General features: G+C 36.9%; 1 protein-coding gene across 6 annotated transcripts in view; it reads right to left on the reverse strand.

The window, feature by feature from the left end:
• Positions 1 to 27,738, reverse strand: part of MAP2 (microtubule associated protein 2) — a 217,838-nt gene that overhangs the window by 20,100 nt on the left and 170,000 nt on the right. For 2 of the 6 annotated variants that reach the window (XM_007460222.1, XM_007460221.1), the window contains 6 exons: positions 14,639 to 18,397; positions 14,237 to 14,443; positions 13,930 to 14,064; positions 11,020 to 11,081; positions 6,349 to 6,496; positions 1,341 to 1,681 (listed from right to left, as the gene is read on the reverse strand). In XM_007460222.1, the coding sequence (XP_007460284.1) occupies positions 1,341 to 1,681; positions 6,349 to 6,496; positions 11,020 to 11,081; positions 13,930 to 14,064; positions 14,237 to 14,443; positions 14,639 to 18,397 (4,652 nt within the window). Of the gene's footprint in view, positions 1 to 1,340; positions 1,682 to 6,348; positions 6,497 to 7,456; positions 7,628 to 11,019; positions 11,082 to 13,929; positions 14,065 to 14,236; positions 14,444 to 14,638; positions 18,398 to 27,738 lie in introns of all 6 variants that reach the window. The other 4 variants (XM_007460225.1, XM_007460226.1, XM_007460223.1 and 1 more) reach the window with 3 other exon arrangements.

Consider the following 27,738-nt stretch of genomic DNA (forward strand, 5'->3'; position numbering starts at 1 on the left):
CTTGTAGCTCATATTTTAATAACATTTTTCTATGAAAAAGCATCTTTCTGTGACTATATTATTATAGAATGTTATAGTTGTTCTGAAAATGGCATATTGAGTCCTTCGTTCCTTCTTTGGTTGATTTTTGCTTAACTCTTTGGACTTTCTTGAACAGAATCACAATGAGAAAGCAAAGAAGTCTGTTGCTAAAGGAAGAAGCAATATTAAATTTTTGTTTCAACACTGAGTAGGAGTCTTCGAAGCCTCACGTTTTGGCAAGACATTTCTTCTAAACCTGCTGAAAATACATTTTCTTTGGCATGAGAGAGGGATACCAGAAATCAGTGGCAGGAAATATAAGAGATAAGAAAAAAGAGTGGAAGAAAATAATATTGAGGCTAAAAAGAAAAGCTGTTTTGGTATATTGAAAGGGTATTACAAGTTTGCTAAAGTATAAAGGAAATGATTGCTTTCTCTCTTCTTTCACTAACGGATGGGTGTTTTATCTCTTCATTGACAATAAAAGTCAAACTATGGGTATATCAATATCACACGGGAAATATTAAATGATATTTGTATTGTATTAGTCCTTCCAGGCTAATTGCTTTGTCCAAACACGTATTGTAAAAGCAAGGTTCAGGTTAAGGTAGAACTCAAAACCCTCTGGTTGGAAAAAAAGGTGAATGTTTGCTCTGAAGCTGAAGTTAAGAGTTAGTAGGTAGAATTTTACTAAGAACCCTATTCAATACAATTAATCTGAAATAGATTTTCCAATAGAACCATATAGAACTGTCTATTAATTATCAACATGAATATTTGCCCTTTGCAATGTTTAGGCAATAGCAGCCAGAGAAGAAACTTGGGGAACCATATGCTCTGATGTGGAATGAACATGGGGAAATGGTAGAAGATGTCATAGGAAATCCTCGGGGAGATAAAAGTAGAATTACTAAAAGATGGTCAAAGGAACTCACAGTCAGGATCTAAAATAGGTCACTCAAATTCATATCAGAAATGTAACTTTAATCTCTTAAGTTAAAATCCACAAGGCAATAGAGATACATTTAGAAAAGATCTGTTAGGTAGTCAACTAAAAGATTCTCTTATACGGTTAAATCAATTTTTATCTAGTAATAACCACAAGGTATGGACATGCCATATGATTTCCATCATATTTCATAAGCTATCTTTCTCAGATAAGATCCATACCCTCAGCAATAAATCATAACCTGTAACGCTTTAAAACCTCCATCTCCCTTTTGTTTTAAGAACCGTTAGCCTATAATATGAGGATGGCAACATAATAAGTAACAGGATTTTACTTTGGCAGCAAATACGTGTGTTCATGTGATTCTTACCTGCCCCCCTTTAGGCTGGTATTTGATGTTCTCTGTCGATCCAATTTTGGATTTGACATTCTTCAGGTCTGGCAGTGGTTGGTTGATAAGCCGAAGTTGCTTGGGAGTAGCAGGAGATTTTGGAGGCGTACGTATAATGGCAACTTTCTTCTCACTGGGCACCAAGATGGCAGACTTGGGTGTTCCTGGTGTGTGAGGGGTCCTGGGGTAGCTAGGGGTTCCAGGAGTGCCTGGTGTGCGTGAAGAATAGCTTGGTGGGGTACCAGGAGTTATGGCGGTTGATCCGGGGGTAGTGGGTGTTGAAGTGCCACTTTTTCCTGCTCTGCGAATTGGCTCTGACCCTATATTAACAAAACAGAACCCAAACCACAGTGTCAGGAAGTTCTCCTGGAGATACCCCCCTTCCCATCCATTGCTAGAACTCATAATTCATTAAATTTCTAAAGGGTTTAGAATATTTATGAATTACAGCAATGCTCGAAAAGGTGAGAACCTCCTATTTTTAGGCCCATAAACGGGTGACATTCTTTTGATTCTATCAATGTGAAGATAATATTTGGGTTTTCCTGATTTATTTATTTATTTATTTAGCGGTACGCGGGCCTCTCACTGTTGTGGCCTCTCCCGTTGCGGAGCACAGGCTCCGGACGCGCAGGCTCAGCGGCCATGGCTCACGGGCCCAGCCGCTCCGCGGCATGTGGGATCCCCCCGGACCGGGGCACGAACCCTTGTCCCCTGCATCGGCAGGCGGACTCTCAAGCACTGCGCCACCAGGGAAGCCCCTGATTTATTCTTAATTCTCATTATGAATGTGTCAAAAGTATTTTCTTCTTGTGTGATCATTTAGGCATATGGATCTGCCTTTAGTTGAAAAAACAGTCTGCACTTAACGTTCTTTGTGGGCTCATATTTACTGAAGAGTCTTTGAATGACATGCAGAACACTCATTCTTTTGTGTAGTTAAGTTTATTCTGAGATCCAGGTGGATACACAACATAAAATATTTAGATCACATACTTTTGGCCTGCATAGAAAATTATTTAACTCTAAAAAAAAAAATCTAGTTCTCTCCTTAGAAAAGTGGGATGTTATAAAAATTTATTCACAGTGAATCTTGTACCTGATTGTGTTTGCAAATGTTTCCTTTATAAGGAAATATATCTTAGCTCTTATTAGAAAAAACAAAACAATTTCTTTCCTTAGAAAAGTAGGGTGTTGTAGCAATATGTTCACAGTGAATCTTGTACCAGATTGTGTTTTCTCCCATACTTTCATTACTAGTTTGCAGTTTGGAGTCAAATCAATAATCCTTCACTGTCTATTAGTAATAAAGATACTGTGAGGCGTATTTCTTTGCCTCAACTTGATGTTAAACTCATTTTATCATTTAACTCATTTCCCCTCATTTTCCTATGCTATGTTTCTCACATTATTTTTTTAATGTGGGTTTAAATGCCATTTCAAATGCTTTTTTGAAAGAATAATGATATAAATGAGGATACACCTTAACAGATTTCAAAGCACTTTTGTGAATACCGAACATTTGATAACCAAACATAAACACACGCAGTAGAGGCGGCTCTTATTATGTCTAATTTAACAGTAAGGACATTGAGGTTCATTTACTCAGATGATACTAAATGCTAAGCCAGCTATGATATTTAGCTTCTTAATATTTGTTGAACTTTCTCTTAACTCTAAAAATCTTTCGTCTAAAATAATACATTGATTCCAACAATAGAACACTGATTTACATTGTTTACATTTATTATACAAATTCGTTCACTTTTTAAAATATTTTATAGAAGGGCATGATTTTTATTTTTTACTGCTGAGTATGTAACTTTGTAAAATCAATGAATCTTCTGGAAATTTTGTAGAGGATAAAGATATAACTCATTAATTTTAAAATCAATGAAGTAAAAGGGATCGTAGAGTCATCTGATGTAATTCATCATCAGTGCAGAAAGTTCTTCCTGAGAAAGGAGACAATTAATCTTTGCTTAAATATTTACAAGGAGTGAGCTCAAGAGCGCTTCTGAGATAATTGTAGTCTGCAGACAAAGTAAATCTACCCATTGGTCTAGACTCAGTCTCCTGGATAACCAGAATAATTTTACTTCCTCTCTCAGGGACCAGTTTTCACATATCAAGGCAAAGTTGCCCTGTGTCCTTTTGGTCTTTTAGTAGAAGGGCAAGACATGGGTAGACTATTCAACTGGCAATATGAAATGGGATTTGAGAAGAGTAAAATGATAAATTAGTGATTTTTATTGCTTTCCACAAATATGACATTTCAAGACCAGGATAATACAACCACATTCAACTTGTCTTTCTGTAGATTCCTGGCTGTAACATTTGTTTATGGCAAGCTTTTGATGTTGGTTTGAGTCAGTCACTATGTCCTGAAAAATCTCTTCAGAAACTTATTTCTTCCTCAAATGTATTTTCCATCACGTCATCACTTTTAAATAGCTCAGGTCTTTTGGGGAGAGGGATCATCTCTGTATTATTTGCTGCTCTACCTAACACTGGTGTCTTTTATGGGGCCTAAACACAGCAGGAGCTTAACATATATTTTTTTAATGGTATGAATTTGATTCAGAATTTATCCAAGTGTGCTGAGGTATTTTTCACTTCATGGAGACTGAGTTAAAGCAATAATCTGGATGTGCATAACAATATTTACTAAAAGAAACATTTGTGTAAAAGTAAGAGTTATTTCTATACCCCTAGAAAATGGCTTTAAGTTTTGAAAAAGTAAAGGAGGAAGGTTCTGTGTTATATCTGGGGAATGAGAAAAAAACACAAGTATTAAGAAGCTCTTAATGCTGCTGTTCAATAGATACAATCAATTTTTCTTGTAATAAATTACGTTCTAGTCATCAAAAATGACAAATTTGACTGTTTCTTATTAGTTCTGAAATAGAAAAGATTAAATCTAAATTACTAAAACGATTTAAAAAATATTTATGAGTTACTCTATGACACTATGTTCTTATTTATCTTGTCAACTCTTCAGTGACAATGTCTTTCCCTCCTCTTGGGCTGAATGAACTTCCTGCATAGCACTTTCTTTCAAATCTTTTCAATAGCTGTACAAAATGCTAGAATATTCCTGTGTGCAGTTAAGGAGATGATAGGCAAATGGGAGGAGGCAAAATGCCTGTTCTGCTAACTGTCCCTATGCCTTTTAGCTATTGCTATGTAGAGCTAAAATAGACCCTATGTCCTAGATGATCAGAGTATCCTTTATGTTCTTTGCCAAATAATACAATGTTGTATGCTTATGAGCATAAGTAAAGGTAAAAAGTCAAAATAGAATTGGCTCAGAACATAAAAAGCAATTTGTATACAGATACATTTTAAAAGGCGGTAACGTGGGCCTCTCGCTGTTGTGGCCTCTCCCGTTGCAGAGCACAGGCTCCGGACGCGCAGGCTCAGCGGCCATGGCTCATGGGCCCAGCCGCTCCGCAGCATGTGGGATCTTCCTGGACCGGGGCACGAACCCATGTCCCCTCCATCGGCAGGTGGACTCTCAACCACTGCACCACCAGGGAAGCCCCGAGATTACTAACTCTTAAACGGCTTCTTTGCTAGTTCATTTGCATACTTTACATGTGTTAAGGTGAAAAAGTTTTAGTGATTTCAAAGGCCTAGCATGTATTTCAAAGGATGTTAATGCTTCATGAATCCAAACGATGTGGGACACAATGGCTTTAATTATAATAAACACTTTCACTGTAGGCAAAAAACACTGTTTAAGTGTCATACAAAATAGTCACATTTGAAGTGGGGCAATTATTATTAAATATTTAGAAAATAGGTGGTGAAATCAACTATAATGTGATAGTAGAAGCAATTTCCAACACTTTCGTAATGGATTTTAAACAACAGAAAGGCTATTCTCCAAATGTGTCCACCATTTCGTAATAGTTTTTAAATGACAGGGACACTATTCTCCGAGAGGTTCTACAGAACAGTTCCCTAATACTATTTCTTCTAAATAAATATAGAGAAGACATTAAGAGGACAGGCTGTGAACTTATCAGTGGGCTGAAAACCAAATTCAGCCACTTACTAGCTGTGTAGTATTGAACAAGTTACTGTCTTTAAAAGGTCAGTTTTCCCCTCAGTAGATTTAATGAGGTTATTAATACCTAACCATAAGCATTGTTAATTAAACTGATTGAAAAATGTGTCTTAAGATTTTAGCACATATATGTGATTAACAAATGGTAGTATTTTTGTGGTAATAGAAACATGTTTATGAAAATAATTTAAATTACTACATAGTCTTGGTAGCAACACAGCACATAAGTGGGTAATGATTGGAACTTTTTATGTTCTTTACATAAACTGTGATAATTGCTGACCATTACATTATGAAATCAAAAGAAATTGAAGCTATTGCACAGAACATGCTATGTTTACAGCCTCACTGGAATGCAAATTCTTACCAAATTGAGCAGGATCCTTAATTTTGATTGTTGATTTTCTAGTTAGATTTTAGGACTTGGAATTCTAATAAAGGTTAAGCTTTTATATTTAAAAAGTCCCTGGACTTCCCTGGTGGTCCAGTGGTTAAGACTTGGAGCTTCCACTGCAGAGGGCACGGGTTCCATCCCTGGTTGGGGAAGTTCGGTACGCCATGCGGTGTGGCCAAAAAAAAAAAAAAATCCCTGACTATTGGTTTTTCTCTACTAATTAGTTCTTTCGAATTTTCTTTTTTACTTTAAACTTCAAGAGAGAAAATACATTCTGAAAATGACTTTATTTCAATCCTATTTAATGGATAATGAGGTAGTATTCCTCCATCAGTTGTTTTGACTCAAATAATTGTTTTGGACCCATTGATAGCCTGGATCTCTGATTCTTAGGACAAATATAATCTGATTTTAATGCATATTTTATTTGCAAATATAAAATATAAGTACATTATAAGCTACTCCACTTAAGGGATTTTTAAAAAATGAAGGAAAACGAAGCCAAAGCAAAATGAACCTACTAGTGGTCCGCCGTGCAGAAGAGGAGATAGAACTGTTGAGAGAGAAGGAGTTCTCATCTCTGTCTCCTGATATGCCTCGGCGAGGAGGGAGAATGGAGGACGGTCTCGGCAGAGAAGAGCGCTTTTCTGGGCTCTTGGTTACTCCATCCTGGTTGGGGAAAATAAAACGACGTTGGGATCCTGTGAATCTTCGTTTTAATTATGCAAAGTAATTACATTGCTCTGGCTAAATTTCCTCCTGTACTGATAGATGAATTTCTTTTAATCCACACTACTGACTTTTATATACTTATAAGCATTTCTGCTTCAAAACTTAGAAGGAATTCAGATTTGCCTAGAGGTTTTATAAAAATATATTATTTTGGAGTTAGTGCTAAAAATCGATTGTGAAATTCAAATTCTAAATGATAACATGGATAAAAATAATGTGCTCAAGTAGTGTCCGGGTAATTAATCATTTTAACTGAGAAGTCTTCAGCAGCATGATAATGTATTAATCAGAAAGGACTGGCAGAAGGGCACTGCATGCACCGTATTTAGCAGTGATCACCACCATATACTGTGCACTTACGTGACAGGAATGCTAAGTACTTTACATCCATTTATGATTTAATTTTTACAAAAAATGTTATATGCATTTTAGAGCTGAGGAAACAGCTTTCATCAGTTTATGTAATTTTTTCAAAAATCACTGAGTTGAGAGACAGCAGAGTTAGTATTAAATCTTGATGTGTCTGATACTGAGCCCAAACTGTCTATTATATTATATATAATATAATTTGGTACAATATTATATATAATATGCCACATGTAACATCATATATAGTATATTTTGTATTTGAAATTTTATTAAATTTATTATTTATTAATTAATTTATTATTAATTAATTATGCATTGTATATCTTACAAAAAGACATCTATTTTTTAATGATTAGACTATTTATAACTATTGAAACACTTAATTTGTACTTGTTTTTAATAAGGTCTATTGTTTATATGTCAAACACTTCAGAACTGAAAGTCTTTGCTTTCATAAGTTTACTGAATTGTGTCCTTCTCCCAAATTATGTTCCTTTCTGCACCTTTGATTGGCTTTTGCTGCCTTACCTTGTTCCCTGATTCTGAGTATGGTAAACGGTCTGTGGAGCCCGCTGAGGTGGGCTGTATGAATAAACTGTCAGAAAATGTAGCCCTTTTAGTCGTACTAGGGCAGGCTGAGCTGCATCGTGGGGACTTTGTGCTACCCTGTAAGGCAGGAATCTTTGACAAGGTAGAATTCTAGCCATGAAAGAAAACAAACAAAAGCACAAAATAAACCAAACTATGAAGTAAAAGGAAAATTTAAAAAAAACATGTAAACATATAAGAAATTAAATGTCTGCTTTTAAAACGAACACATGATAAATGTTTATAATCAATGATAGAGATGTATATTATGTGAGAACAAGAGATTTGCATTGAACACATCTTTTTAACTGGAACTAACTTAAGAATACATATATGAGAATATAGATTAAAATAATATTTATAAATTCTATGTATAAGGTCTCTGATTAGGCCATAAACCTTATAATGATACCATATTTGGAAAACACCTTGAGAGTCCGTTGGAATTGTTCCTTTAGTAAACACAGCCCTTAAATGGTATATATAATCAACATTTTGATCACATTTCAAGAACTTTAGAACAAAGTATATTTAAGGCCAAATAATGGAAAATAGTTCTTTTTTAAGTTGAAAAAATGTATTTTCAGATTATCTACACGGATTTCATCCGAAAATTGCAAATTTTATATATAATGAGTTCATTTTATGAGTCAAATGCATACCAGGGACCAAGTTATACCACAGAATTAATAACATTTTTATGTAGAGACCACAGTTTGTATGATGTGCTATAAATTCTAAAAATGAAAGTCAACACTGACTAGATTGCCCATAAAAATCACGACTTATTTCACAGGTGTTGATAATCCCTGGGAAGATTGTCGTCAAGAGCAAGTGTAAGTGGGTTGGACATATATATACAGCATTTGGAGAAAGCTATGCTGGCATGCCACATGTCTCAGGGGAGACTGTTAAAACTACAGACAAGTATGACAAAGCTGAGTAGATTTTTATCTTCAAATAATATGATTTAGCCGATACAAAAATAGCAGTTGAAACTAAGATTTTTATCTCAAGTTGTAACCTCCGTAGACACTTCAAAGAGGCATAAGTATTCACAGATTGCACGAATCACTTCTTGTTTTACAGACCCAGCACCTTGAGTGGGAAGTATAACTGGGTCAGCACAAGTCATTCTTTTTTGACTGATGCTACCCACAAATTAGTGAATTTCAAAAGTGTGGAAAAGGAAAGAAAAATGGAGTAATTGGATTGCCTCAAATTATGAGAGACATCTACTAATCTCCTGCTAAAAACAAAAACAAAATAAAATGAACAAACAAACAAAAAAACTCAAATGAAATGAAAGATTATAGGTTAGGTTCACAATAAAGGTCAATTGAAAAATCGGAGAGAACTGTTCTGATGGATGTACTGAGTTAATCTTGAGGTTTTAGGAAACCTAGGAAGAGGATGAGGTTACAAGGAAAAAGGAGGATTTTAAATGAGAAAAAGTTAGAAAGAATGGTGGTCTAATCTCTCTTCAGAAGGATGAGATCGGCATTTACAAGGAAAAAGGTTAGTTTTTGTGTCAGATGTATATGGTCTCTGTCCAAGTGTAAGCACTGAATGCTAATTCTTGTTGAGTTACTTGAAGACCAACGGACTTGAAAATGTCTGAAAGATTTTGCAAACAATGTAATCTTAAAAATTATTTTCCTACCAAGAGAAAGCTCAGACTTACTTTCTGTATCTGCTCCTAAAGATTTCCACTTTTAAAATAATAATAATAACTATTGCTGTTTATTGAATAAATACTATCTTCTAAGCACTATAGAATGTATTATTTCATAAAATTACTGTACTTAGTGTTTACAACTCACTTATGATATAGGAATTTTTACTCCTCCCCTTATTTTTGGAAAATTAAGACACAGGAGGAAAAAGACCATATAGTTAATAAACGTTCAGAACTTGGATCTGGCCTGTTTCATGGCCCAGCTCTTAACCAACACAACTCACTAGTTCCCCATCAGAAACAGAAGGTAAAGAGATACAAATTTTGAAATAGCAGTGTGGTCAAAATAAGGACTAAAATTACCAAAGTGATAAATGGATTCTATTGCTTGCCATAAGTTCAGGAATATGTCTGAAAACATTTATATAATAATCAAATATACATATATTTTTTAATCAACATAAAGTCCCTTGGCTTCAATATGATATAAAAGGTTTGGCTGTCATTGAAAATGAATTCCTATTTTTCACAATAAATAAAAAGAAGTCTAAAATTTTATTAGTTTTTAGAAAGCTAAACAAAGAATTGTGATTTACATATCATACATGATGGCTAAGACCCAGAACATTGTGATACATTACTAATTATCATCACTCAAATTATTTGTTGCAATTTTAGGATTCCATGATAAGTCTTTTAACTTTTTTCTTTCAATGAGAAAGAAGTAAAATACTTTGTGTTGGTTTTGGTCTTTTGAAAGTTTAAAAAACATGATTAATAATATAAAAATAAAATTTGCAAAATAAGAAATATAAAAGATTTATAAACATAGAAGAAGCTAAACATCATTAATACAACCAAATTAAAACAACAAAATATTTCATCTCCATAACTTGGTAAATATAGAAAAAGTACAGCGATATCTAGTAATAACGAATACAAGCATGTTCATATACAGCTGGAGGACATACAAGCTGTAGAACCTTTCTGGAGGACAATTTGACAATATGCAGCAAAAAGCTTAAATGTGGACTTTCTTTTTGAAACAATTATTTTGCTACTAGAAAATTATCCTAAGGAAATGCATATGGATACACTCATAGATGTAGCCAAAAAGATTTCTACAGTAATACTGCTAAAATAACAGAAAACTAGTTTGAATGTCAAGTAATGGGAAATTGATTAAGTACATCACTGTAAAAATATAAAATGCAATATTATGTAGTCATTAAAATGATGTACAAGAATGTTTAATGATATGGAAATCTGTTTATTGTTTAATTAAAAAACCGATATGTGGTGTTTCCATCTTTGTTATTAAACCTATAAATGTGTAAAACAAATTAAGATTTTATGTCAAAATGGTAACTGCAGTTATCTTGAGATAAGGAGATAATATATTTTTACTTATTTTTCTCATCTACATTAATTTTCTCATATTCTTATTTTGTAAAACAACAATGAAAATGTGTTCTAAAATACAGTTTAGTGTTGATTATAATGGTTTATCTTGATTCTATGAAAAGCAAATAAATTGGGCTCCCCTACTTTTGCCAGATTATTATGGTGTTTCACATGTTTTTGTTTTACTAACAAAGAGGCAGCCTAAATCCCAGCTCTGCCCTCACCAGCTACCATCACATTCCAGAAGACATTCGGACATGCTTGAATGCCATCGAGAATCAATCTGGGTGAGTGAATGATCTAAAATGTTTTAAAAGAGTAAACATCTAAAGTCTAAATTTTATCTAAAATTATTAAAACATTGCCACTAATACCAAAGGGAATGCTGAATGAAGAGCAAGGAAAAAATTATTTTACTCACAGACACTTTGTCCTTTGCCTGTTTAAATACACTGGGAGCCTGAGCTGATTCAGCACCTGCTGCTGTTGAGAGAGGAGACAAAAACAACCCCACACTTAGTGGCTAAAGACCACATAAATGCATTTTTAATGCCTTTTGGATATTCAGTTGTGTCAACAGACTAATGCAAAGGGAATTTTGTTTATATTGAGACTCAAATTCAGTAACTGAAGAAACCCGAATAATAAGAACATTATAGCATGTGGCTCCCACTATAGAGTGTGCTAATTACTATAACCCAGTGTTTACCAAAGCACAGGTAAGCACACCAAGTAATTTTCTGTTACCAATGTACCCTTAAATTACTATCGATCCTTCAGAATGGAAATCATAGGACAGTAATCCGAATGCTGCAGAATTTAAGGAAAAGGGGAGTGATTGGTTTCTAGGGTGGGCATCACATAAGAATATTCACAGAGATTCCCAAACCTTCTTTATGTAGCCACTGTCATATCTACAGATATTTCCGCATTTTATATTTTAAACTGTCATGGTCTGCCAACCCCTTTCCCTCTGCACCCCTTCATTTCACAATATGAATGACACACTTGTTTGACGTGAAACGGACCACATGAGAAGGGAAGGGAAGAAAAATGGCTTGTCAAGAAGAGAAAACATGAGAATTTTAAGTTCAGTAAAATAGACCATGTTCTACACATGCACTTCCTGTATGAAATTATTACCACATCTGTTACTGTTGTTTCTCTTGCTGCTGTTTTATACTTCTGGTTTCAATTTTAAACTCCATCATCTCTAGCATAATTTCTGCTGATGACTTACCTGACTTGACTTAAATATCTTTCACGATTGAACACAACCCTTTGTGTTTGGGGAAACTGTCCCTATTTAACAATTGGGCTAAGAAAATAAAAGGCATAAACTTGTGTGTTTACTTCCACCTTAATTTTCTTTCACAAGAGAGAAATCCTCTGGAAAAAAAAAATACTTATCCTTATAAGCGCTCCAAATGAGTTTCACAAAGGTTTCTTATGCCATGTGCAGTTCTAACACAAAAATAGTAACGGTTTACAATATGTTCTATGCTATTTAGGACTGGCTAGTAAGATTATTCGCAGACTCTGAAACTAATTTTTTTTTTAAAAGAAGCAGTGCAAATGATGCCTCTTTACTATTTCTACAATATAGCTCATTTTTTCTGCGACATATATACTTTGCTTTAAGTCAATGAAACTCACGTTTGGTATACGCTTTCTGTTTGAGTATCTTAATATTTGAATAAAAAAGGAAGATCCTAATTAGTCCAAAGACCTTAAATTTCCTTTAATGAATGAAATCAAAAGGCAAGTTATTCTCAGTGTGGCATATTGAATTTGACATTTCCTCTGAAATTGTACAATCCTAATATATTTTTCATCTTTTTAGGTGGCATATAGGGCTTTTATGCCCCAACCAAGAGATTCTGCCTGTGCAAGCATTTTTCTAACTAGAAGAAAAATTCCAAGTTTAATGAAAATGTACTAAGTAAGATGCACTATAAGATTTAGAGATGTCATGTTAGTTCCTAACTCTTAACTTAGAGGAACCCCTCATTCTAAACCTTCATCATCAAGGTGTGTGTATAATTATGTCTTCTACTTTCAAATCCCGCCTTACATACTAGTTCTTGAAGGATGCTCATGAGATATTTCCTATATGAAGAACACAACTTAAAAATACTTGAAATTTTTAGTGGCTATCATGAAACCATCAACCTTGATTTTTTTTCTTACAAGGGTTGATGCTGCTCCTAACCCTTTAAAGCCACCCAAAGATTCATATAAAGGCACTTCTAATGTATAATGGATTGGGAAATATTCCTTTCTGACTTAAGAACTCTGATGCCTTCTTTTGTAGACTGCAAGTGTGCCATTTAATCAATGCTAAAATAAAATATATTCTAGATGAAGAGTATCCTAATATAATTATACATTTAAAATAAATACTTTGCACTGAAATTTAGGAATAGAGTTTACATTATAGATATTATGTATGGTCTTTTGTGATGATTTGTAACATGTTTCACTCCTTCATTCCACTACTTTTTTAAACAGTAAAAAACAAGTATATCTGAAGAAGACAGAACAATAAGAAGGTAGGAAAATAGAAATAAACCTAAATTCTAAGATATTGGGAGGGAAGTGGTTTATTAAATTTTAAATTTATTAAATTTTTGAATACTACATTACGTAGGGGAATTTAGCAGTTTGGATTCAACACATTTAGGAAAATCCCAAGGACAAAATGTCGGCTAAGAGATGTAGTATCACCAGAAAGCCTGGCTAATTTTGGATATGAAAAATAAAATCTGGTGGGATTACCAGACAATTTCCTTTTCCATTTTTTTCTTTCATCCAAAAGCAAAGTAATTTTTCAACCACAATTTCACCCCAGATTTGCTTTTCATTTTCCATCTCAAAATCACTATGCATTCTTGGTGGTTCTCAGTAAATTCATCAACATCAGTAACAGATTTGGCAATAACAATATAGAAAATAGGACAAATACATATGGGTTTTTAAGCATGAGGGAGATAAATAAGCAAAATAATGAGAATGCATACCACGGTTATATTCATCGCCATCGTCTAACCAAAAACACAGAATGAAAATAGGAATCCCCAGAACGTGACACTAGAGCACAATGCCAAGATACAATCACTGTTAAGTCTGAGCATGACAAAGAAACAGATGGTCATGACCTCTTCTGCAGGGAGGGAAAAAAAAAAGAATAATGATACAAGACACTTAATAGCGAAATTGTTCATGACTGCTGAGATTCTTGGAAGAAAAACAAAACGAAGCTGCTACAGTAATGAGATAAAAAAAATACATGTCCATGTTTGCCAGCCACATTGCAGAATTGAACAGTCACCTGTCGTTTTCCGCTTAACACAGGAGAGATGAGTTGGTCTAGTATATTTGATAGCAGGTTTTAAAATGAATTTCCTGGAGGGAGAGTGGGCCTGAACTTCTGTTTTTTTAGCAAGTTCAGCCTTCTTATAAACTGCTATGAATAAGAAAACACAAAAAGCATACCATCAGGAAAAAATAAACACTTGGAGCAAAACCGAATGAAATTTCATCAATAATTAGTTACCATGGTTAGGCAGTTTCTTCTACAAAAGAGTAATAATGAATTACTTCAAAAACATTTTTAAAGAAGTGATTGTTAAATGAACCTTTTTTCCTTCTCACTTCATCTCTGGAGACTGTGCTAGGTTCCTTTTTAGCTATTTTTCTTTCAGGAGTGGAAATTCTGCCTCTCCCGGTTTTAAAAGGCTTTTCTTTTCTATGTTTCTCAAGAGATGGTCTCCGAGCTTCCTTTTCAGCTTTCTCCTCTTTAGGAATAGTTTCTAACTGTTCTGTCATGATGCTCCTATCATCATCTGTGGATCAAAGCAAACCATGACAACAACAACAACGAAAACATTAGTAACAAATGTACAAAATCCTTCATCTATTTAAAAAAATGCAAAATCAAGAGATAAAGGGTCATTTTAAAATGTTTAAAAATGAAAAAAAAATCCACTAGGTTACTGGATTTTATTTGGGAGTAGAAAATTTAAAAAGATAATGCACACCTTGAGTGTCCACCCAGAGGCTGTCAGCATCCATGATGGAGTCATCAATGGTGGTCTCGTCTCTGTAATCATCATAGGTTTCTGTCTTATATTCTGAGAGTCCAACGTCTTCTCTCTCAGGGGAAGCTGGAGCTTCTGGGGAGCCAGCCTTGGGTTCAGCCTGGGCTTCAGCTGCCTCCTCTACCTCAAGCTCTTCTTCAGCACCGGGGGATGGTCTCCTTTCTACCTCAGGCTGCTCTAAGGCTGCAAAACGCACACTGTGGGAACCCGACTCCCCTTCATCAGTTGTGGTTTGCACGACAGTGATGAAATCATCCTCGATGGTTACAACGGACTCGATCACTCCCTTGTGTTCACCAGGGCAGGTCTCCACAAATTCCTCCCTGACACCTGGGACACCCAGGTCAGTAATCTGAAGGGTGTCTGAGCGGAAGAGCAGTTTATCATAATCTCCCCGGGCTTCTATCTCTTCTTCCTCATTCTCAGCCTCTGCTGGTTCAGCTCCAGTGGCTTCAGGCAATGGTTCTGTAACATCAGAGGGCGTGATAGATATATCTGGGGTCTCCTTGTTTTCTTCTTTTGGCAGCTGAATAAATTCCATCTGGACGTCAGCTCTCTCCTCTGCGGCTAAATCAGCCTCTGAAACAGCAGGTGCACAGGGTATTTCCACAGACAATTTGATGGCAATCTCATCTTGAATTAGAGAAGATTCTGGGGAAATTTCCTTCTTGCCCTCATCAGCTTTCAAGGACTCCATGGTGAGGCTTTCATGCTCACCGCTGGACTCATAGGACTCCTCTTTGTCTACAGCCTCCTGGTGCACCAGGTCAGGCTTGGCCACCTTCTCCTTGACTTCTGTTTCACTAAGTTTTGTGCCTTCTTTCACGTGGCCAGACTCAACACCCATAAACGCATCTGCCTCCTGAGGTGCTGTGGATGAGGGGGCGAGGTCCTGGGTAGCCTTGAGTTTAAGCTCTGCTGCCTTTCCAGCATCTATGTGTAGCCCTGAGGCCATCTGTCCAAAGTCACTGATTTTAACCTCTAACTGACCCTGGTCAGCTTTCTTTGCAGCAAAATCCAGGTCTGGTTCAGCTTTTTGGGATGGTTCTACTTCAGCTACCTCTGGCACAGAACTAAGACCTTTCTCTGCTTTCTCAGCTATGAGAGGTGATGCATCTTTTGAGACTGTCAGTTCTTTGGCTGAAGCTTGCTCATGGGTTACTCCTAATCTGAAAGTTTCAACTTTATCACCAGCCTCTTCTGTTTCCTTGGCATGTTCTTTTGAATCGGCATGTTCTTCACTTTTTTCTAGTAAAGTATCCAGCTTATCATTCGCTTTCTTCTCCTGATCAAACTCCCTACTCAGTCCTGATTTGTCACCAGAGATAGGCGGGGATGCTTCTTTCTCAGCACTGAGTTCATCTTTGACTCTTCCAGCAGCTGCCAGTTTGACTTCAATCAATGAAAGATCCGTGACCAAGTCTCTTCGTGCTTTCTCGTCAGTGCCTTCATAAAAGGAACCACTCTCCCCAGATAAATTCTCACTGTCTTGAACAGGTGATGGGAGTGGGACTGTGTATTTATTGAACACACAGTAGCCCAGGTCTTCGAGCTGACTGTCAGTTTTAACAATGACGTGGTTTTCATCAGCGACAGGGGGGAAGCCAGTACTACTCTCCCCCACCACAGTCTCTGATGGGACTGATTTTCTCCTGGCAACCTCAGCATCTGCACTCACGGAAGCTAACCTTGACCTTGTGCCTGCCAGGTCTAGCATCTCAGGCAGGTCAGGTGCCATGACAGTACCATTTTTGTAATAATCTTTGGCTAGGAAAGGTGACTCACACGATGGCTCGACTTGGGTGTTTTCCTCTCCAGTAGCTTTTTCCCCCTTTATCTGTTCTTTTTCTTCTTTGCTTTCTGTTGGGAAGCAAGGGGCTTTGTCCACTGCAGGTGTTGTGGCTGGAAGGTAATCATCTCCTTCGTCCATACTTCCACTAGTGTTGGTTAGAATATCAGAAGCAAGGGGAGAAAGATCATGGCCCCGACCAAAGTTAAATCCGAGGGCTATGGAATCCAGGCAAGACATGGGCAAATTGATTGACATGCTTCTTTGCTCTATTGCAGACCTACCACCAAGTCCTAAACTCCTGCTTAGTGTCAAATCATCCTTATTCTTACTGTGGAGATCTCTTTTCTCCCCATACACTTTTGGATCAATAGTGAACATTCTTTCTTGAGGAGAAATGGGTTCTTCAGGTAAGTCAGATGGATAACTCTGTGCAAGAGTGCTGTACCCTGCTTCTTGTGCTACAGCACTGGGCTGGGAGTCTTTCTCTGCCATAAGTGCCTTGTCGCCGTTTTTATACATGGAAGATACGGTATCAAAAGACCCTTGGGCACCTTCTCTTGTGTCACTCAGTTCATAGTAATCACTGCCTGGCTGGATACTTTTTGTCACTTCTTCTTTCAAGGCAGATGTTTCAAAGTACTTGGACATTCCTGACTTATCTTCATAAAATGGCATGTCAAGCTCAGCTGATGTTATAGCTCCAACTCCTTCAACCTTATTATCTTTGTCAGCAACTTTTTCTTCAAAAAGCTCCTGGGTGGCACTCTTTTCACTTAGTGCAGCTGGTTCAGTCATGACTTTTTCCGGTGTCTTAGAGGTCATGGCTGAATCGGTAACTGCTTGCTCCAAACTTACAGGGAATGAGTCCTGTTTTAATATATCTGTGGGAAGCTCCTGGCCTTTCGGTTCTTCTTTGGAGTAAGTGTGCTCTGTGGAGGGATGAATTACACCTGTTTCTTCATCTGTCAATTTTGGGGCTTCGCTCTCTTTTGACACAGCATCTTCGTCAGAAATGGTTGTTTGTTCTTCAAGCTTTAGGTGAGGTCCCTTTTCAGTAAGCATAGATTCCTGTTCACTGAAGGTGGGAGTCTCTTTTATCTGCACACTCTCTTGCTTTATTGCCCCTTTCTCCTCTCCTAAACCTTCCTCTGGAACATACTCTTCCACAATCGAAATGTGAGCATCTTTGGGTGATGTAACTGCCTCTGAGGCTGGTGCTTCTGCCATTTTGTCAGGTTGATCCATATGGGGCTCTTCAACTTTAGAACTATCTTTGGCAGTCACTGGGCTACCAGTTTCTTCCAAAGATTTTTTGTCATCTGGCTGTAATAGGGCGGGGGCAAAGGGTGATGCTGCTGCAACAATGTCATTCTTTGTGACATCTAAAGGAAGAGTGAAGCTTCCACCCTGAAAGGGACTTGGCATGGGAGAATCAAATTGTTTCCCTTCCCATTTTGGGATGTCCTCAAGTACGTCTTTTTCCTTCATGGGTGTTAGGGGGCTAGGAGATACTGGAGCAACTAAACCCCACTCATCCTTTTTTGCTTCCATTGGCATTTGGATGAACCAGTCCTTTTGCTCTTTTGCAGCTGAGGGCTCTGCGGGAAGGCCAATACCAGGTACCACTAGGCTCGGTTCTGTCTTCTGTTTTGTGTCTTCTAGGCTGGCACCCAGAGTATGCCCAAACAGAGTGGGAGGTACTTTTTCTTCTTCTGTGTCTTGCATGTCCTTTTTATCAGGGGAAGTTTTAGTTGTCTCAGGCTGAGAAACTAAGGCAGCATGTTTAAGGTCTTCACCAGGCTTACTTTCTTTCTCTGACTCCTTTTCCTCCTTGTCTAATGGCTCGGCTGGAGAGGGAGTCAATTCCTGTTGATCATGAAACTCCATCTTCGAGGCTGTAAGCAAACCTGAAGTAATTGGGTTGATTTTTAAACAAATAATAGGCAAGTGCTTTCAGGCAGTAAGCTTAAAATTATATTTTGAAATGGCAAATGAGTGGTAGGGTATAAAGAAAAACTATGAAACATGCAAGCATGCTACTCATTTAAAAATCAATATGAAAATGTCAGGACTGAGATATATTTGTACGATTGCTAAAATGAACTCCCATTGTGAATTAATGTGTACATAACTTGTAATAAGAGTATATTTTGAATATTCTTTTTTCCTTTGTTTGATCTCTCTAAACAGTATGTGATGTATACTGCAGTAGAAAAAAAATTTCATGTGCCTTCTACAGATAAAATTACAAATTAAAGAATATTGAATAAGTAACTTACATTAAGGTACAAAAGAATCTATATAGTAATCTAAATATGGGAAAGAATTGATTTCTACTGACCTTTTTCTTTTGTTTCTAATTTGTAAGTGAATTTGCAGGCCATGGGCAGAAGGAAAATTAAGTCATAGTTATATGTGTTAAATAAATTCAGTTAACTGGATTGACAAGTTCCAGGACCAATTTTGGGGGCACTGAAAGGTTACTAGAATAAATTTTTAGAAGTCATCTGAGATTAAATTTCGGTAATACAAGTAAATGATTACTACTGACTTTATATGATATGACCTAAATATTAACAAGTCAATTTCTACCACATATCAAAATTCTTAAGTCCTAATCATTACTTACTCTGTATGGTAGATGTAAGAAAATCTGAATTATACTGGTAATACTGGGAAGTCATGTGACTAACAAAATTTTAAAGAGTCAACTATTAAAATTCTTTCTCTCCTTGGTCATGACCTCATTCTCTGGAATGTGACCAACTGGCGAAGCACTGACCAGTATTGGCTTTAGAGATGCTTCACAGAGATTAAATGACTCTTTTTAATTTTTATTTGTTCACCAATCCAAAAGGCTTCAGAGTCTCAATTGTATTTTAGGGTCAAAGTTATTTCACTGTGGTGAATAGGGCTAAATGTAATTATCTGGAAAATGAAACTCAGTCATCTCCTGAAGAGCAAGTGAATGGATGATTATTACCTTATATACTTGTGTGTCTTGTTGTCACAATAGAAAAGAAATACTATACGAACTTTCTAATAAAGGTCAGATGAATGAAAACTCAAGAGATATGGTGATTATCAAAGGGGTTGGCTGCCATGGAAAGGAAATGATATGAGAAGCATCAGCAGGCGCTTTTAAGGAAACCAAACCAGTATTCACTGAAGCATAAAAAAATATAGCACACTGCAGTTGCAAACAAAAACGATTCTACCGTTTAAGCCTGTATGTGCCAAAATCCATCTCTACAGTTTGAAAGACAAGCATATGAATTGCTGTCCCCCAAAATAAAAATAAAAATATACATGTATTAGCAATGTGACTGGCAAACATTTGAGATGAAGAGCGGGGGTGGAAAAAAGCTCACATAGTGTCATCAGCCTGGCTGCAAAGCGTATTGTATCATGGCAAAGTAAAACCAGGAATCAGCTGCAGCAGTGGAAAATCAAGCTGCCACACAGCACCTGCACAAGCCACACTCTCTGCTCGTTAAGTCTCAAACAGTGGTTTTGGGATCATGAGAAGACCCAGCGATGGAATAGCATTGGAAAGGCATCAGGCTGGTAAGCTGCTGGAGAGATCTATCTTTTGCAACAAAACACATGCAAATCCTAAGAAAGACACACCTTCCCCGGCAGAGGAAGGGGTTTTTACTTCTGGAGACACCTCCGTGACCTCTTTTATACTTTTCTCCTGTGGGGTCCCTGCTGGGGCGCTCTCTTCAGGAGCTATTTGGGCCTCTGCACTAGACTCCACTTGGCCCTCACTGAGGCCCTTGGGCTGGTCTGAGGCCTTGGCAGCCTCACACTCTTTCCCAGGCAGAGTGGGAGGGGTGTTTCTTCCTCGGCCATTGGACTCGCTAGCATTTCTTCTTCTTAGGGAGGAAAAAGATGTTGACATCATGACCACAGAAACATACATGAAACAACAGAAATATTATTCAAGGAACACTTTCAGCTCGATTATATTGACCTCACAAGAACCTCTTTTACCATTTGGATGTGCAAATTAATATCCTAATGCAATGGACATTATGTATTGCTTGGAAAATTATTATGCATAATCTGCAAATCATGATGCCTTTTACAATCTCATGAAAAGGCTCTTTATTTTAAAACTTGAGAGCTGAAAGGGTTTTATTGCACTATTACCCTCAGTGGAAATGGCAGTAAGTTGTACACAATGTGGAAAGCTGGCTGGAAATAAGAGATGGTACTGCCAGATAACAGATGGTTGTGAAAAGATAGAAGCATTGATGTGCTGAAACAAACCTTTAAATTTGTTAGACATGTGCTATTTTTTCCAATGCAGGAAGCCCCTACATACGAATTTCTGGTTACTTAATTTAAAACACGCAAACTTTGCTAAAGAAATCTTTGGGAATAAAAAGCCTGGTCTCAAAATAATATCCAGTCAACTACCTTATTATCAGCTTTATCATGAAATCCATCAAAACTCTTTAAAATATAATTTATTTAGTATTTTTAAGGCCAAAGGCTACCAAACTTAATTTTACCTTCATTGCATTATATGACTGGAGAATGTAAAAATTTTCAAGAAGTAAGTAAAATATTTTGAAAAACAAGGTCCAGGTAAGAGTTAATTTCACTACTATTTAGAAAAGTCTACCTCTGGGACATGACTGTTATCAGATTGTTCAAACCACTGAAATATCAGTAATATAGTTCTTGTATAGTTCTCTTTGTCACTGAAGAAAGAAAATGTGCATATTATAAAGCCTCATTTCTGCAATTCAAAACAAAACCACCAAGGAAAGATAATTGAGTGGAAACAAAACTGCCAAAATATCCTCCCCAAAGATGTATATCACACAGAAAAATGTTAACAATTAAAACGTAAAAAATAAATTTATGAAGGCCATGAATTATCGTGTTCATTTGTTTCTCATTTACACTTCAAATGTCAGTAAAATAAATCCCATTTTATTGCTTACGAAATTAGAGGGAGGGACTTCCTTGGTGGCACAGTGGTTAAGAATCCACCTGCCGATGCAGGGGACACGGGTTCGAGCCCTGGTTCGGGAAGATCCCACATGCCGCGGAGCAACTAAGCCCATGCGCCACAACTACTGAGCCTGCTCTCTAGAACTCGCGAGCCACAACTACCAAGCCAAGGGGCTCTCTAGAGCCCGTGGGCCAGAACTACTGAGCCCATGAGCCATAACTACTGAAGCCTGCACGCCTACAGCCCGTGCTTCACAAGAGAAGCCACCACAATGAGAAGCCCGCGCACCGCATGGAAGAGTAGCCCCCGCTCGCCACAACAAGAAAAAGCCTACACGCAGCAACGGAGACCCAATGCAGCCAAAAATAATAAATAAATAAATTTATACATACAAAAAAAAGAAATTAGAGGGAAATATATAAGCTGTTTTCTAGTTCTGCAAGTGAATGACTCTTATGAAATTCCTATGAAACGATTATACATTGTTTAATTGGACCTATGAGAAAGACTACAGATGGAAAGAAATTTTTTGAGAAATATTAAAATCCTTAGAGGGGGAAAAAAGAAGACTACTTCTATTTTCTCACATTTAGCACTCAGAAACTTTCACTGTTGTAATTTAATTATGTCAGTAACATTTTAAGCATTCAGATTCGAACTCATTATTAAGGCAATTTGTATAATGCCATAGAATTAGAGATTTTGATTAAAGCTAAGAGACTTTTAATATAGCTGCTTTAATATAGCACCTTATTGGATGAAATCTTATCAACTTAATTTACATGTTTTCCAAATCCATGTAATTTTCTAGCTTTCCATTTTCTCATTTTGTCTAAATCATGTTTATTTCCACACCTGTTCTTTATTCAAAAATTCAAATAGTTTTCTGAACTGTTTTAAGTTCACTTAGCTGTACTCAATATGGGTTATATTCCTCCATCAGAGTGTCTGAGCCACTGGTGCTCTTGCCTTGGAACTATGTGCCCTTACATTAAATATTGTGTCATATAAAAATAAACTCTTCATTTAAGCAAGTTATTTTTCCTCATTTGAAAATAACTTCTTCACCTAAGCAAAAAAAAAAAAAATTGAGCTCTCTTTATTTTCCTTATAAAAGTACCTTGTTAGAATGAGACAAATTGCAGCCCACTGCCCACTTATTTTATCCTCACCAGAGCCAACTATACATAGGGTCTCCACCTTCATGAGACTGGAATGACAAAAGCTTTGGAGCATTTCCCTCATTTTAGCCCACTTCTACTTATTTGAAGCAAGATTTAGGTCACCTAGGGAAGCCTCTGTAGTTTCTGTAGATGATTAAGTGATTTGGAGAAATAAATTCATTCCATAACATTTATTCTACCCTAAACAGACCTTTCTCTTTTAAAGAGCTATCACATTAACATAGCACTAAAAAGAAACCTAACTCTATTGAAGTCTGGTCCTAGAAATATTACGTATCCAAGAGGATAAAATTATACTAAAGTTCATGTTCTTTGGTTTGGGTAAGAGAATATATTCTTCCCCCACTGATTTATTTGCAAGGGGCAGAAAGAAGTCATACTTTATTTGAACTTTTTTTGCTTCCTTCTCAGAAGCCGTGAAAAAAAAAAGGAAGTACTCACATGTCTCAAATAAGGCTTCTTAGACATAAATTGTTGAGGCATTTGGATGGACTGAGCTATATAGGGACTTCACTTTCATATGGAGAAAGCAGGCTCCTGTGCCTCCCACTCCACACATGAAAGCACACTTAGTATGATGCATGTGGTCAAAGCTGCAGGCAGGGGAGGGGGAGCAAAAGGGGACCATGCTTGGTTCACCTTTCTCCTGGTCTAAGTGGGCCTCTGCACTCTGCGCTGGGACACTGGGGAGCACACTAGAGGTAGTCCACTGTGAACTGAACAAAGGATTCTCATAGTACTCCCCATCGGAATTGGAAGGGTCATCATCAGGCACAGACACCGAGATGGTGGAGGGGGCTAGGAGCCTACGCCTCTCCCCACTGGTGGCAGGTTCGTGGCTGGGCAACCTGTGTAGAGGACCCACTTGATCCTCAGCCCCTTCATCTACAAACAGACACACAGGAAGAAACTGCAGGGAGAACTGGACAAGACAGACACAAGATCAGACAGACGAGACAGACACCTGCACGAGGACATGGGGCCATGGAAGCAGCAGAGCAGGATGGATGATGGGAGACAGTGAAATCTCATGCTTCAGTAGCCGCTGCATTTCAGCTATCCCTTCAGTAATCTTGCCATTGATCTAAATGAATCAAATGCTCTGACACCCCCACTGCATAATAGAAATTATCTTTACATTCCCCTCAAACAAGCTAAAACAACAACAGGACACTGGAATAGAAACAAAGCCTATCAAACAAATACATTTGTTAGAAGAAATTCTTTCAAGTACATAAATTTTCCTCATGCTTTTATCAATATATTTATAAGTTAAAAAAGAGGAAAGCTGTTAGGATCTGATGTCTGCACAGTTATGGGGAAATCAGTCCTGTTGACATACAACCTTAATTATCCAGTATGCTCACATGCTTAGCATTTTGGTTGATTTAACTTTTAGTTAATGACTTCAACCAGAAAGTAATTTTTAATTTCAATCCTGTTAAGAAAAATCTAGAATGCATTATCTTTCTTTCCTGTCTTGCTTAGGGGAGCACAGTTGGCACAGCTTTTTCTTTGGATGCAAACTCCTAGGCATCTTTTTAAACCCTGGTTCTCATTTGCATGACTGTGAAAATATTAGAATGTTTTAGAAAGTACCTAGCAATATACAGTTGTTTTCCTGTCTTCTGCTTCTCTTCTGAAAGCTTAATAGAGTTTGCAATTAGCTGAGAATTTCTATTGAGTTGGCTTCAGATTCATCAGTATTTTATTCAATGCAGTTTCACCTGCACTACTGGCTTCTGACTGTTTTTATATCTCAAACACCTCATTGCATATTTCTCATTGAAATGCCAAAGGAACTGCTCTCATTTCTCTCCTTTCCTGTGTCTTGGCTTAGAAATCTGCATTATTTAAATATACTTCCTTAGCTACACGAGTGTAGATCAATCAGTTTGCTTAGCATTTGGATTCTTGCATATTTCAATAAGCCTCAAGGATGATGACAAAGAACAATATTTGGCTGCTGATGCAGTGCAGATACTACACCTCAGGCCTACATGGCAGGTTACTAAATTTGCTAATCACTATTTATTTACTTATATAGAGAAATAATTTTAGAATTTTGTAATTTTCAAAATTTGTACTATCTATATAATTTTTATTTCTATCAAAATTTAAGTTGACAAAATTACAGCAATAATTGAAAATGCACTGTATTTTTAGGGCAATAACTTATTTTCAGCAAACTGAGTGCTGACAACTGGAAATGAACCTGAAATCATAAGGATGCTAAAATAACATTTTGAAAGGAGAATACTTTTAATCTTTTGAGCACATTATTTACTGATTGTTCAATGGAAGTTGTTTCTGGATAGGTGCTCAGAACTTTCTCAGCCAGGATGCTTATTATAACATGGGATAGAAGAAACCTAAAATTACATTTGATATTCTTAGTTCAACTCAGCATGATTTCTCAGCTGAGCAGACAACTGGCTGAGATGTGGCCTACAATGCTGGCTGAATCCTACGTCCTGGGCTTGTCACGAGTCCCAGCCATTCATATTTCCTCTAGTGACTCCTGAGGCTGTAGACTCCCTATGGACACAAGTTCCTCCTAAAACTTCTAATACTTTCAACAGATTGCATGGACAATCAATTAGTGAAAATGACATATTTGCCTCTCTGCTTTCCAACATGTTCTGGGAAGTAGAGCAGACTACAGTTCAAAACTAAAGAATTTAAAGCTGAGAGCTGATAGTTTAAAGGCAATACCCCGTGGGTGTTTTAACCTTTTGAAGATTTCCGCTTCCTCTTTCTTGTTGCTTGTTGCTCTTTTTTGCAAGTGCCAAAATGTGAAAACAGCCCAGAGTCTTGCTTCTGATCTATAATATTTCAAAGAAGCAGTACTTTCTATTCTGAAAACTTTGACTAATCAGAGAACAACAAAAACAACAAAAACTTTAAGTGCTTCAGTGGAAAAGTAGCTTCTCTGTAGTATTTGTCTGGCCCTTAGCCAGGCAACGCCAAAAAGAATGTCTGGCAAAACCCAGTCCCGTCTGGGTACTGTGAGCTGTATGCACTCCAAGTCTCTGTTTAGGATCTATGAGCCTGCAGTCCATCTACATTACAAGTCCCAGAGATGTGCCAGGCAAGTGACACTTAGAGGATCATGGCTGGCTAAGTTCAGACAGTGTACCAGTGCATGGGCTTCCAATGATAATGCTAGAATACAAGAGATCCTCGTTTGCTACAGAACTGTGTATGGCAGGTGGTCTCAGTTCATACCCAAATAGAGGTGGGACACATAATAAATAAATTGTAAATGAGTGAATTATAAATACATAATAATTATAAATAAATACATTATAAATGAATGAATTATTTACATGGGAGTGGTTTGGAAAGAAAGGAAGTCAGTCCAGTGGCTTGTAACCAACAAACTCTCATTAGAAGATCACTTCACGTTCAACGTCCCATAGTAAAAGCCTAAATAACATACAACTTTAGGGATGCAGTGAGGCTGTTTGTAGGGAGTTAGATTTGGATTTAAATTCTGGATAAGCCACTTACTAGCCATGACATCCTGGGCAAGAGTGGAAGTGAGTATTATCTGTGTGGGTTGCTTGGAGGATTAAATGGGAAGGTATTTGAGAAAGCACCAAGTATCATGCTCAATTCCATATACATTAGCATCTCTGTCTTCAGTATATCAGACAAGTTGTCATGTACCTTTGCTCTTTACTTTCATTTGACACATCAAAGCTAGACTCGAGAGATTTATGAAAAATGAATTCATAACAGTTTTGTTCTTTAAGGCCAGGATTGAATGTCTCCTTTTACACTTGCTTATGGAGTCTCTGCTTCTGCCACAAAATAGTCTGTTTCATTTAATAATGTGGTATTTTAAAGGACAGGGTAGCCTTATGAAATTTGGACTTTTACATAAATTTCTTTGCATAATGATAATCTTTAAAAATGAAGTTTACCTGGTTTCAGTGGAAGAATACGTTTTCCCTAATTGGCTTTCACACAAACTTTTTTTTTTTTTTTTTAAACATTTGAAAATTTATATTGGGTAAAGTTTGCCACACAAAATTCAGTCTTGGTATGTCAGTCCCCTTTGGTACAAATGAGTAGTCGCTTTTATGAGAGACTGAGTCTCTTGGGGTATCAGTGACTCAGTGATTTTGCCTGTCCTGGCATCACAGCTTCTGCCCCATGCCCTGGGGCAGCTGGCTCCACTTACATTGTTTCCTACCATCTCTAAGCCCTTTCCATTCTACAAGCTTTTGATGAGGACTCCTCAGTTGGCCTGCTGTGTCTGCTGCCCCAGAATGTTATGGGGGGAAACTGCTTCAGATCAGCAGTTATAATGTGGCTAAATCATTGACATGGGAAATCATCACCCTAGGATTTGGAGCAAACCTAAGAGGGCAGAAGGATTCCTGGTTCTGTTTTCAGATGTTTCCACTGTTCGTGCACGGGCTTCCAAGTTCTAACAGTTCAGTCCAAATGACAACTATTATGGTTAGGCCAAAAAGAAAAAGGAGATTAATTTGAAAATATCGTAAATAGTAAAGTATTGGTTCACTGTACCTGGGTTTCCTTTCTAAGCGTGCTACTTATTTAATTTTTTCATTAAAATCCCGTTGTTTCCCAGAATAAGCAAAAATTTTGGGAATTATGAATATTAAATCAGTTATAATAAATGGATATTCATAAATGACAGTAATTAACATCTTAAATTATTTTTAGTGAGAGCTTTCATGCTTCCCCTTTGGGAAAGAACAGCTTTTAAAATGTTTGATAATTAATAAAAAGTAAGTATATCCTCAAAATCATTGAATTACTCAATTTAAGAACTCTTTTACGTTTGTATAAAAGGATTGAATTGTGACATTCACTGTGCCTTTAGATGAAAGTTGCTTTGAGAGTGTTTTGAGGAGGGTAAAAAACCTCCTAGATGAAAAAATCCACATGCTTTCTTTCCACCCAGCGTACTATGAGCAGTAGTATATCAATGGAATTTTGGCTTGGTCTTTACAAACCAACTGGTTTGAATGATTGAAAAGCTGAATCCTGTCTTGCGGTTTTTCACTAATTTTTTCTGATAAAACAAAACAAATAAGTTGTTATACGTACTTTAAGAGCG

This window comes from Lipotes vexillifer, unplaced genomic scaffold, assembly GCF_000442215.2.
Source record: "Lipotes vexillifer unplaced genomic scaffold, Lipotes_vexillifer_v1.1 scaffold1330, whole genome shotgun sequence".
Lineage (NCBI taxonomy): Eukaryota > Metazoa > Chordata > Mammalia > Artiodactyla > Lipotidae > Lipotes > Lipotes vexillifer.